Below are 12,788 nucleotides of genomic sequence, written 5' to 3'. Positions count from 1 at the left end.
GGAGTAGTTTGGTCATATGTGCATTGCTTTGTGTACCTATAATGTAATCCACTTCACTAGTTTCAGTATCCGGGTCATCTAGCACGCATTGTGTGAAGTGTTTGCATGTTTCGAGACCATCTTTTATGCCATTTCAGAGTTAGATCATGTGCCATTCTATGCCATATTTCATCCTTTTCCATGCTTTGTTAGAGTTGCATGCTGTGCCTTAGGATCGGTCCTTTGCATTCGCGCATGTTTGCATGTATTTCGGTTGTCTCATTTTCATCATATGGCTACTGGTTTGAGTGTGGTTGAGGTCCACTCACATTGTTATAAGTCCATCTTGCATTGTATGTGCCATATAGTTCATGTTGTTGCATGTTTGGCCATTGCATTGTGTATGCCTTGATCATCTCATCGTTTGTCTTCGTATGTGCATTGCGTATGCCATTTAGTTTGTGTGCATCGAGTATGCCATTCTTAGTTCATAGCATTGCGTATGCTAGTTGCATGTTTGTATATCATCCCTCGCATGCCAATATGATTAGGTTGCATCGCATTTAGGGTTGTATGTTAGTCGCATTTTGTATGCCATCTCGTTGCATTGTGTTTGGAGTAGGGTTAGTCCAAACACGAGAAACGAGGGACGTTTCGTACTCCAAGTGACGAAACGTGTCTCGATTCTCGGTCGTCGACTCTCCGGATTACCCATGATGGAGTTTGGGCCTTGTTGTGTTTATATGTGCATTCATTTCATATCGAGTCGTGCAATTCGACTCCTCAGCCATCATGCATCGAGATGCGTGATCGGTGGCACAAGGATGGAGGACTACACTCCTTAGAGCTTGTGCAAGAACGGGGAGAGTGGTCGTGCACACATTTGTTGTAAATACCTTGCCATGCCTCTCTCTTGCTTTGTGTTTCAGAAAACTAGAATCTAGGGGCAGAAAGTGGTCGGCCGACCAGGTTTTCAAGCAGGCCGACCACCTTTTTTGGTCTCCACCACAAAGGGTGGTCAGCAGGTGGTCTCCATAGGCAAGGGCTGGTCGGCAGCCTTTCCACAGTCTTTCAGGGTGGAGTTTCAGCCCTCTGGAGCTTTGTACAGTGTTCTGGGATCACTTGCAAGTAGAGGCAAATCGGGGCATCGCAAGGAATTTCCTGACGAGGCGACTCGAGCATGCATGCATCTTTCATCATTCGGAACAGAGATGAGACGGTCCATTTAGCTTGCATGCTAATCTATTTGCTTTCCTAGTTAATTTGTTAATTAATTAGGGTTTTGTAATAATTAATTAGCTAGAGTAGTTAATTATTTATTCAGACTGTATTATTTATTCGGACCCTCCGCGAGAGGGCAATATTGTAATAAGTGTGCGTGTGTGTGATGCATGTCTTCCAACCCCACATCTTTCTCCCTTTTATTTACCTGCTTTTGATGGTTAAATTAGGGCACGTTTCAATTAGCATACTTATACTTTGCATGTTTGCAGTCATTCATCTGTCTTGCATGCACCGGGTTCGGCGCATCATACTAACTGCATTGTATTTCAAATCTAAGTTGAATCCGTGTTAGCTGTAACATCATCATATGCCATCTTAGAATAGCCGGGCCTATTTTTAGTTGCATTTTGCATGTGTTGCATTAGGCATCTCAGCATAGTTTGGATTCATGCATGATTTCTAATTAACTTCTTTCTTTGGCTCGGAGTACTCGGTAAGTGCTTATGCTTTAGCATCCTTGCATGCGTGTGAGTGATTGCCATGATAGCATGCTTAACATGAGGCTATGTGCTTATATGATATAACTACCTGAATGCCTGTGGGTGAAGGTTGGGTTATTTGGATTGGAACAATTCATCGACTGCGAGTTTTAAGGCCACTTGAGAGTGGCAAAATCATGTTTTCTAAGCCCATCCGAGGGTGGCAAATCCACGTCTTAGCCTACTTGCGAGTAACACCATCAAACCGTTTTCAAAATAAACAAACATGAAATGTTTTGTTCCAATTCAGGCAACCTAGTCTATACTTGTTTTGCTGTGCGCATCACGTAGTAATTCTAGGCTAATAAACCGGAATAAGAGCACATATGTTTTCAAAACAAGATATCATGGTTAGTAGAGGCCGATCTTTGATCGGGCGAGCGGGGGTGCTCACGAAGTGACCTTCCCCAATCGTACCCAAGTTCCCGAGCCGAGACAACTTTGGTGATGATGGACACGTGGCCTTAGGCAACGAGTCAGGGTTTCCTAAATTCCCCCAAAATAAAATATTTAGGTGGCGACTCTTTATCTGGCAAAGCAGTCCATGTTTGACACTTCTTTCTTAAAAATCTGTTTTCCAAAACGATTTACCAGATTTGGACTCTTTGATGATTCATCGGTCTTGCATTGCACTCTGCGAGATTAGATACAGGACCGTAACATTGAGTCCGAACTGTAGTGAGCCCAAATGAACAAAATGGGGGGATTCCTCCCAGGACGTTCGGGGACGTCTACAAGGACTACTGACATAGGTGGGCCTATAGGAGCTTTTGGCTCACCACTTAGAGCCTAATACATAATTCAAATACTAAAGCCCAACATTGCTGGAGCCCAGCATTGCTGGTGCCCAACGTTGCATCAAGGACCAATGATATCTAAACACGTGTCAAGAGAGGAACCAATCACATAAGCAGACAAAGATCCTGCAGAGTTATTGCACCACACATCAGCCATTAATGAGGTCCCCTGCAACATTTATTACGATTACCCCTTCACGTCGGAACAGGACAGTCTCACAATGAACAACGCAAGCTAGAGCATAGACTTTCGACCAACATGACAGGTCGGAGTAGACAAGGAAATGATGAGCAAAGGATATACGCAGGTTTCTAAGACAGAGAGAAGGTTAAGTTCTTTATCACAATCCAATCTCAATATTCCGTTAATTATTATTTCTCTAACTTGCTTGTCGGAGGGTTCGCTGGGGGGACTCCCGTTCCCAGTTGAACTCTTGTGCAGGTTTCTCCATGGAGCCAACGATCGAACAACCGTGTGGGAAGCCTGGATCAGTCCAACCCGTTCTTCAAAGACTAGTTGTAGCATCACAACTAATAATCTATTATAATTTATATGTTATTTTCTTATAATTAGAACTATATATTCATTTCACTTCTTACTATTACTTAAACACAACAGGCAACATAAAATTCCTAAAAGCAAGATAGTCACTCCTCGCTACATATTACGGTTTCATGCTAGTTTATATAATGTAGATAGATAGAAGTATAGAGAGATGAGAATAGAATACTCAAATGAAACCCTTTAGGAGTCTCTAGTTGTTTTGGTTTGGTCACATATCTGAATATATTATTATATATTAAAAAGTCAGAGAGAGAGAGAGAGAGTTTTGTGAATTTTGTTTAATATAAAACCCTACAAGTATATGTAGGCTTATATCTGTTAACTGGATTAAAAGCCAATTTTTTTTTATTTTTTATTTTTTAAATCACATATTACTTCTTTATCTTTTTTTACATATTTTTTAATTTTTTTTTTTAAAAAAAATTAACTTTTAATCTATTTTCCAAAATAAGCCATAATTAAATATTCACTTAGTAAAACAATCATATCTAACAATTTTGAGTTAATCATAAGAAATTCTCTATCCCTAAATTTATATATCTCATCACAATACATCTCTAATCAGAAGATTATGCATTGAGATCCTCACATGATCCACTAATTGAGATGCACACTGAACACTAACCAGTGGACAAATTATTTCTTATATCTTGTTATTCTATGATGATTGTGAATTATAAAAAATCGGAGTAACCGGACATAATCCTAATTCTTAAATCATCTATGTTAATCTTTATGGGCATGTTTGATTAGAAGGATTAAAACATGAAATTGAGATTATTAATGCGTGAATCCAATTATTCTATATTTGTTTTGACATTTTAATTTAGGATTATTAATCCAACGAATAATTAATCTAACAAATTTGTAAATTATTAATAATGGGATAAGGGTGAGATAGTGAATACCACACTAATTTAATAGAATTATTAATACCTCACTATTAATCTTGTGAATCAAACATGACTTATAATCTTTGTGCATCCTCACAGCAACCAACTATATCTATCTCTACTAAATAAGCCATGATTCCCATTTGTCACGTGCAACCACACATTCAAAACAAAACAAGAATTAGAAACACAGTAAAAATGTATTTATATATTTGATGGGACTTAAGGCTTCGTTTGGTTTGGTTTGGTTTGGAAATACAAGTCCGGAATTCATTAGTTTTCCAGAGGCAAAACTACCATTATGGCCTATTTTCTGCGGATTTGCTTCGAAAAATAAGTAATGCTATTGAAACTAGATAGGTACTTTATTCCATGGAAACAGGAATTTCCTCTTAATGTGTACTTTACACTGCAAAGAATTGCATACAACATCTTTTCCTGAATTTTCACCAGAATTTCGATCATATTCTGTAGTACACGGGTTGTTGAATTTCATCAATGACTATGAAAGAATCAATATTATATCTAGCTTCAGAACAATGGAATTTTGCAATGGTTACCATTCCATAATGTATACTAGCCCATCTGGGTAACTTGCCTGTGTGTGAATCGGGGAAGCAAGGTTAAATGTCAGGTAGAATATCAGTCTTACTGTCAGAACTCAGTTTACCATTTCCACTGATGAGATCACTGAATTCTACACCATACACGTGTCCCATTTTGGCACGTTTTGTCTCCAAGTATCTTTTGTTATCCGTTGTAATGGGTGTCAGGAGGGGTACTCTCCCTGCAACCGCCAAACCGTACCCCTTGAGCCCGATGTATTTTGCAGGGTTGTTTGTCATCAACTTCATTGTTCGAACCCCAAGATTTCTTAGTATCTGCAATGATAAAGGATACAAAAGTAATTAACTAATAGTATATATGATATCCAAAACTATTCTGCAAGGAAGCAATGGAGAAAGAAGCTTTACTCTTCTAATAGATCTGTAACCCAGGTGAGTAGTATAATATAGAAAATTTATTTTTAACTCTGGATCCCAAACTGATACTTCTGCAAATGGTGACAGACGATTAAAATGAAGTTTTTTTTTTTTTTTTCCTTCTTTAAATTAAATAATTATTTAAATCCACTTAGTAAGCTGAAATTCCCTTGATTCTATGCCCTAACGAGGTCATAGGATAGTGGAAGAAGATTAGAGACAGTCATCATACTTGCCAAGTACTGACTGGGGAATTTAACTCTCCGTTTGTTTCTGGGGAATATTTGGTTGCAACCTTGAAACTAATGTGCTAGTAGTTGTATTAATGGTGTTGGAGGAGGTGGTGGTGCTGGGGTGGTAAGATTTTAGTCAGAAAAATGTTTTTCCACCTTTCAGAAGTGAGAAGAAAAAATTGAAAAAATCGCAAATAAACTTGTTTTCTATTGACCATAGCAATAGGGTTAAAATTGCAAAGAGACCAACCATGACATAGCATAGATTGCTATTAAGTGTGCAAAATAAGGGGCATAGAAAATCTAATATCGTTTTCAAAAGCACCACAAATAATCACAGGAAAACTAATTCCAAAAAACAAAAAAAATCACTTTAAATGAAGCCACCTACACTCACGTTGGGGAAAACTAAATAGTAGTATAGTATGTAGGAGAAAAGATAACCACTATACCTGTGCACCAATGCCATACTCTCTTGAATCAACAGGCAAACCGAGCTCCTCGTTGGCTTCCACAGTGTCACGTCCATCATCCTGTAAATTATAAGCACGGAGCTTGTGGCCCAAACCAATGCCCCTCCCTTCATGGCCACGAAGATATACCAGCACACCCTTGCCAACAGCCTCAATCTGTTGCATTGCAAGTGCCAGCTGGTTCCCACAGTCACATCTGGCCGATCCAAATATATCCCCTGTGAGGCATTCTGAATGTACCCTCACAAGGATATCCTGCCCATCCCCAATGTCGCCCTGTTGACATAAAAAATCTTGTTAAAATTGCTCCTAAATGGTTAGGAAACTTGTTTTATTTATTTTCTTTGCCCATGAGGTTTCAAAGCACATAACAAATATCCCCCTCTGTTAGTCAACTGTTCGGTCAACTAAAAATGTTTGATGATGTCAGCAGTTTTATTTTTCAAAATACCCATTTTACACTCACAGTGTCTTATTCTCTCTATAAAATAGCACCAATCTTCCCTCTCTTTACCGCACTACCACATCATCATGTTGCAAGGTATACTAAAAAAAATTTAAAATAAAATCATGTTGTAGGGTTTGTGCTCGAGTAGAGGTTGACATTTTCTAATGGACATGCCAAAAAATACCCACAAAAATGTGTAAAAATTAAAGCCAGTTCAGTTCTCTGTTCCAAGTCACTGTTCAAAAGTTTATTTGAAAAATAAAAGCAGCTACTGAAGCAATACAGAAAGCTAGAATCATATTTGGGTAAACAATCAACAAATAAAATACCCAAAACACACACATATTTGGGCAAACAATCAACAAACAAAATACCCAAAGATTGCCAAAGGTGATGGTTAGAAATTGTGGCGTCGAAAACAAGATGTGACACAGAAGCAGAACCAGGAGCAAAATTGCAAAAACACTTGTTCTTCAGAGTTGGGATATAGCGGGAAAGGGTGGCTGAGGCTGTGTACAGGGAGGGGTTTGGGTGGAGGAGGGAGGAAGGAGATGAGGGCAGTAGGATAATTTTCTTTTGGTATTTGAGAGTAATCAGGTAATTTTAATTTTTCTATAAACTTCGTTAGAAGACAAACTCTGGTAGGGGGAATTTGTAATTTCTCAAACTAGAAGGGAGAATCTGTATTTTCCATAAATCTTAGGAGTGGTGTGTGTAATTTACCCAAAGGGAAAATACCAAATCTGTTTAGACTTGACACAAGTATAAGCTCTCAGCTTTGCCTACTACAAACATAACTGGAACATTTTTTCATCACCTAACTTAAAAAACAGAATCTCTTATGGCCAAGCAACAAGAAGACAATTTACAAAAGAATTTGAGGAAAGAGCAACCATGAGCATGCGTGCTCTTGAATAGTCTACTAATGATTACTATACCCTCAATATATGTGTTGCAATATAAACAAAATCAAAGTAACTGAAATTACGCTTGTTGAGCGTCACTGAGATATAAAAAATTGTTTGAAATAGATAATATTTCAGAAGTCACAAATATTTCTCACCTTGACCATTGCAATATGCTCAATCCCATCTAAGACCGACCTATAACAGTAGGCTGTGAAAGGCCCCCACATAGTAGGTATCCTTGCAGCAGAAGAACGTTCCACTAATTTATCTCTCTTCCTCCTGTATCTGTCAATTGTAATCCATATTTGAAGAGTCAGTGCATTTACAATCTGATGCTATCACAATTTACATTTGAAAAAAAAAAAAAAAAAAAAAAAAAAAAAAAGCCTGCTGAAAATGATCTCAGAGAAAAATCTAAAATGTTTTCTTGTCAGAAGAACTAACAAAATCTTGTGCGTTGCAACTTTAGGTTACAATGCACTTGTGCCAACAATCTGTTTATCTTCTGTGGATCTCTAATTTTTCAACAAGTAAATTTGATTAAAAAGAGGAACCAAAGAAGGCACAATCTTCGTATACAGGATATATAAAACTCATCTAGATATCCCTGCATCTAAAAATCCACAGAATTAACAAAACCAAATAATTTATTTTTGGTGAAGGTTTGGTGTTGAGGTGGTGGTGGTAATAGGGTGGCAGTGGCATGATAGTGGTGATAGCAGCTACAGCCGTGGCGGCGGCCAACAGACGATATTTTAAGATTATTCCTTGATGGAATAGAATGCCTATTCTTTAACTTTGAGACAGAAATAGGTATTCTCATTTTTTATTGAAATAATGAATAGTTATTCCAATGAAATGGCTATTCCCACTTGCATAAGCCGTAACAAGAAGACAAAAGGAATGCAAAGCTAGAATGGGCATTCTATTTCAGCCAATTCTGGCATAGTAAATGTGCATCTCTTAGGAGGGCCAAATCACCCAAACTTCAGACAAAAACAGTATACATGATACTAGTCTAAAGATTCCAATGATATATGTATTGCAATTCAGATTATTTTTGTACAAAATTTGATGATAAGAACTAAAATTTACAATAGCAAAGTTATTGTAGGATCCCATTGATTAGGAATTTCTTTAATTTGTTTTCCAGAGCATCAAAACACATTAAACATCCACTAGGACAAAGTCAATTACAAAGAATGGAGCCATCAGCATAAGATATATGAAAAAGATGCTATTTCATGAAATCCTGCGAATGACAACTTTTACATGCTTGCCATCAACATGTACATCCAACCCCTAAAACAAAATTGAGAAAAAAAAAATTAAGCCTTAATAACCAATGATTGTAAGAAATATGAAAATAATGCTATTTTATGAAGTCCTATGAATGAAGTTTTTTACATGTAATAAACTAATTTAGATGGCTTTGAGAAGGCAATTTGTTCGTCACTAAGAACATATCAAACACTTTTCAGGATTGTTTTTAGATGTGGAAAACAACATGGAAATTTTGCAATATGATTGCTTGCCTACTTTAAAAGGAATAATTGGTTGCATTCAGGTTTTTGCACTTTTCCCTAAGAAGAAGTAATTGCATAATATACAATTAACAAGAATGTCTTTCTTTGTGCCATGAAAAAAATTATAAAAGACAATAAAATATGTGAACATTGATGAAGCAATTACATCACGGATACTTAGAAAATGAGGAAAAGTAAGACAGCAATACCCTCCCAAGAGATGATATTATGATTTATAATGTACCTGATTAGATCAGCAATGGATATGATTTTCAAATTATGTGACTGCACAAATTGCTGAAGCATTGGTAATCTAGCCATGGAACCATCATCATCCACAATCTCACATAGAACTGCAACAGGGTCTAACCCAGCTAGCATAGCGAGATCAACAGATGCTTCTGTATGTCCAGCTCTTTTTAGAACACCACCCTCCCTGTATTTCAATGGAAATATATGGCCTGGGCGGTTGAAATCCTCGGGCTTTGAATCTTTGGATGCAAGAGCCAATATTGTCGTTGCTCTATCATGAGCTGACACCCCTGTCGTTGTACCTTCTTTTGCATCCTGCAGAAGCATAATTTACAAATGCATCGATTATCATCCCATCTCATGTGAGTAGAAGAATTGCTAAACAAGTGATTTCTAAAGCAAGTCCACATCACAAGTTGATTTTTTTTAACAATATTTCAATGTTTGAATTTATTTCAACTTTCAAGCGAGAATGAGAAATTGGCATAATTTTTTTAAAAAATGCAAGCCCTTAAAAACTAAAACTGATACAAAAAAAGAAAAAGAAAAGAAAGCATAAAAATTCCATAGTAGCTTCAATTTTGTCAAGAAGTAAAACAACTACATACCACTGAGACTGTGAATGCAGTACAAAGTTTCTCTTCATTATCCTTTCGGGCAACCATCAAAGGAAGTTCCAATCTCTCAAGGTCTTCCCCTTTCATGCTAACACAAACAATTCCAGTTCCATGCTTGACAAAAAAAGCCATAGCTTCCGGCGTAACCATTGATGCCGCCATTATTAAATCTCCTTCATTTTCTCTATCCTCGTCATCTACAACCACTACCATCTGCAATATAACTCCAAATTAATATTTAAAAAGACACGGGGTGTGTGTGTGTGTGTGTGATAGGGAGGAACCCTTCAATTTTTATGACATATGAAAGTTAAAGAGACAACCAGCCAACCTTTCCCTGGCGAATATCTTCAATTGCCTCTGGGATGGAAGAGAAAGCTTTTGTGGGGTAGTCTAGATCAAATTCATCATTATCAACAGGAAAACCGAATGTTGCAGGAGTGGTTTCTGCTCCAAGTGTTCCAAATGCTATTGATTCAGGCTGTGTCTCAATCCCAGCAGACAAGTCAACAATGAGAGTACTTCTTGCCACAGTATTAGCGCCTTTGGGATGAGAACGGAGGTCACCACCTTCCCTTGATAACAATGCAGCTTTAGTTCTACCATCACTCTTGATACTGAAGAATGATTTGCCTCCCAGATGGACCAACGATGAATCGGTTGTGTACCCATTTGCAGAAAATAGTTTCACACACTGTAGTCCACTGAACAATTTGAAGTTTTTGAATGCTCTACAAAATAAATAAATAAATAAATGATGGTCAAGAACATGTTCATATTGCCAATGCAAAAAAAAAAAAAGAAAAAAAGAAAAAGAAAAAAAAGAAAAAAAAAAAGAAGGATTAAGGTAGGGAGTTGGGAGACTATCTCGCTTCATTTCAGTTTGAAACCATAGCATTGTCAAACATAATAAAGAGAGCTGACATTCATTGATAGGCAGAAACATTGCTGCTGTTGAAACTTGAACATAGCACCTTTTTTACACGGACTCTTCTAAGTGTGTGAAGTATGGGATGGGATATGTCTTACGTGTCTAGTAAAACATGCATCAACAAATATGTTTTAGTAGATTATACTATGAAACTACTATGCATAGACCCATTCCATGCATAAACTTCCCTTTATTAGTTTGTAAACACCAACATTCTACGCACAAAAGTCCCTTTAATAGTTAGCAAATACCATTTTACCCTAAATAAATTATAAAAATATGAAATTTAGTTGTCCTGGTGTCCTTGGGCATGAAAATTAGATGAATCCGACACTTGAATGCGAACCAACACCAAAAACCTGTACCCTGGCCCATGTAACATAGCTGCTCAAACCAACAAGATTTTGACAGCACTAACAAAGGAGGAGAACTGCGGAGGGTTAAAACTGATGAAAAAAAAAAAAACATTTTAGCCATTAAACTCAATGTAATTGTACATAAAATATCTAAAACACTATTTTTCGTTGAGTTTAATAACTAAAATACCATTTTCTCCCTTTGTTTTAGCTGACGAAAATAGCCATATGATTTAGATGGAAAACAAATCAAAATATTAAGATTTAAATTGATAAAATTAAAACTTCAAGTTTATTTTGTTACAAGGTCAAACTCTGGAGTGATTTTGCAATTTTCCCAAAATGATTTATGTAGTTCGGTTCGGTTCGGTTTGGTTAAATTCTTATACAGTCATGACGTCTTCAAATTTATGATAAAAATAAGAGAACACAAAGATCTGTCTTACAATCTCAATCAGATATACAAGGCATGCATAGATATACAAGGCATGTATATTCAGATTGAAGGAGGGAGAAAATAACAGAATATCAGATTCAAAAGGGAATGACATAAAACCCAAAAAAATAAAATCAAAACCCATATAGTTTTCAATTCAATAATCAAAAAAAGAGAAACTTCAATGGGAAAAAGTGAGGGATAGAGCTTACTTTGAAGATGAAGGAGCTGAAGCAGGACAAGAAATGTTGATGGAAGCCATTGTTGAACAGTTGAAGCCGCCTCTCCAACGGTTCACGAATCGAAAAAGGAAGATACAAATCTTAATACTCCAACTGGGTACATTGTCTTCCTCTTTATATGAATGGAAAGAGGGAAAGAGGGGAAGAGGGAAGGAAAATTGAGAAACTTTGACCGAATATGTGCACGAATTGATAGGAAAAGTATGTTACGCGTGTGAGAAGAAAAATAAGAAAACAAGAAAAAGAAAAAATATGCTCCCAATAATTGAAATATTTTATACAAATTAAAATATTATATAAAATTTTATTACTCATAACAGTTTTTTTTTTTTTAGACAGGATTACTCATAACAGTTGGCACTATCATATTATTTTTAGAGATTTCTATTTTAAATACTCAAATTTGCTACTACTATTTTATGAATAAGAAAATTTTATAATTTTTATTAGTTTGTATAATATTTTTAATTAAAAAATTCTAAGTTATTGTGACCTTCTAGTTAAGCCAAATAAAAAATTTTATTCACAATTTTTGTAAATATTTTTTTAACTTGAAAAATGATCATATCATGCATAATATAAATGAATGTGGAAATCTAGTTTTTGGTGAAACAGACTCTCTAGCCATCTTGTGTTTCAATTTTTTTATTTTATTTTATTTTAGGATAAGACTTATTTTGAAAAATTGATTAAAAATTAATTTTTAAAATAAATTAAAAATCAAAAATTAACTTTCAGCCAAAGTTCCAAAACAACCCCAGAATTCTCAACGTCTATCCTAAAACCAATGTTTAGTTGGTGGAAGGGAAATCTATCCTAAAGTCATGTTTTGTGGCATTTTTATATAAGGAAAATGTTAACCACTAAAATGTATAAAAATATATAAAACGCGTATTACATGATCCTTAGTTAAGCTTATTGATTTTACACTAAGATTTTTTTAGGAATTAATTAAAAGTTAGTTTATTAATTAAAAACAAACTTATAAAAAAAAAAGTCATTTGGTTTGATACATTTTTAATTTTTTTTTTTTTTGACTTTTTTAAGTGTGGTTAAGGTAAAAGTTAGAACTAAAAGAAGTGTTTGGGACTTTTATGGGTTTTTTTGGATTAAAATAGTACTAAAAGATAAAACAAGTTAAATAATTAATAATATAAAAAGATCACATCAAATACATAATTATTTTATTTTTTTCTTTTATAAATATCACATCTAATTACAAAAAAATTAAAATCTCTTTCTAAACACAATTATTTTAACCTACTAAAATAATTAAAAACTAAAATAGTCTATTAAAACAATCAACTTTCCAAACATCTCCAAGTGAGTGAGAGAGTGACAATTTTACAAGAAGATTTTTTTACTGTTAGATAAGCTAGCTTAGAT

The 12,788-nt window shown here is 35.5% G+C and overlaps 1 protein-coding gene across 2 annotated transcripts; it reads right to left on the bottom strand.

Annotated features, from left to right (window-relative positions):
* Positions 1–4,178: 4,178 nt before the first annotated feature.
* Positions 4,179–12,002, bottom strand: LOC114264718 (bifunctional riboflavin biosynthesis protein RIBA 1, chloroplastic). Of its 2 annotated transcripts, none has more exons than XM_028205410.2 (7): positions 11,373–12,002; positions 9,769–10,168; positions 9,429–9,650; positions 8,813–9,135; positions 7,198–7,327; positions 5,666–5,962; positions 4,179–4,878 (listed from the first exon to the last, which is right to left on the bottom strand). In XM_028205410.2, exons 1-7 carry the CDS (start codon positions 11,420–11,422, stop codon positions 4,621–4,623), a joined length of 1,680 nt encoding a protein of 559 aa, XP_028061211.2. In that variant the 5' UTR covers positions 11,423–12,002; the 3' UTR covers positions 4,179–4,620. The 2 variants fall into 2 exon arrangements, with proteins under 2 accessions (XP_028061211.2, XP_082756187.1); XM_082900061.1 differs by having other exon boundaries at positions 9,769–10,814; positions 11,373–11,571.
* Between the last annotated feature and the right edge of the window lie 786 nt (positions 12,003–12,788).

This window comes from Camellia sinensis, chromosome 12 (genome assembly GCF_055761805.1).
Source record: "Camellia sinensis isolate YWXY chromosome 12, ASM5576180v1, whole genome shotgun sequence".
Taxonomy (NCBI): Eukaryota; Viridiplantae; Streptophyta; class Magnoliopsida; order Ericales; family Theaceae; genus Camellia; species Camellia sinensis.
The sequence above is the reverse complement of the archived record's forward strand: the minus strand, read 5'-3'. Positions and strand labels throughout refer to the sequence as shown.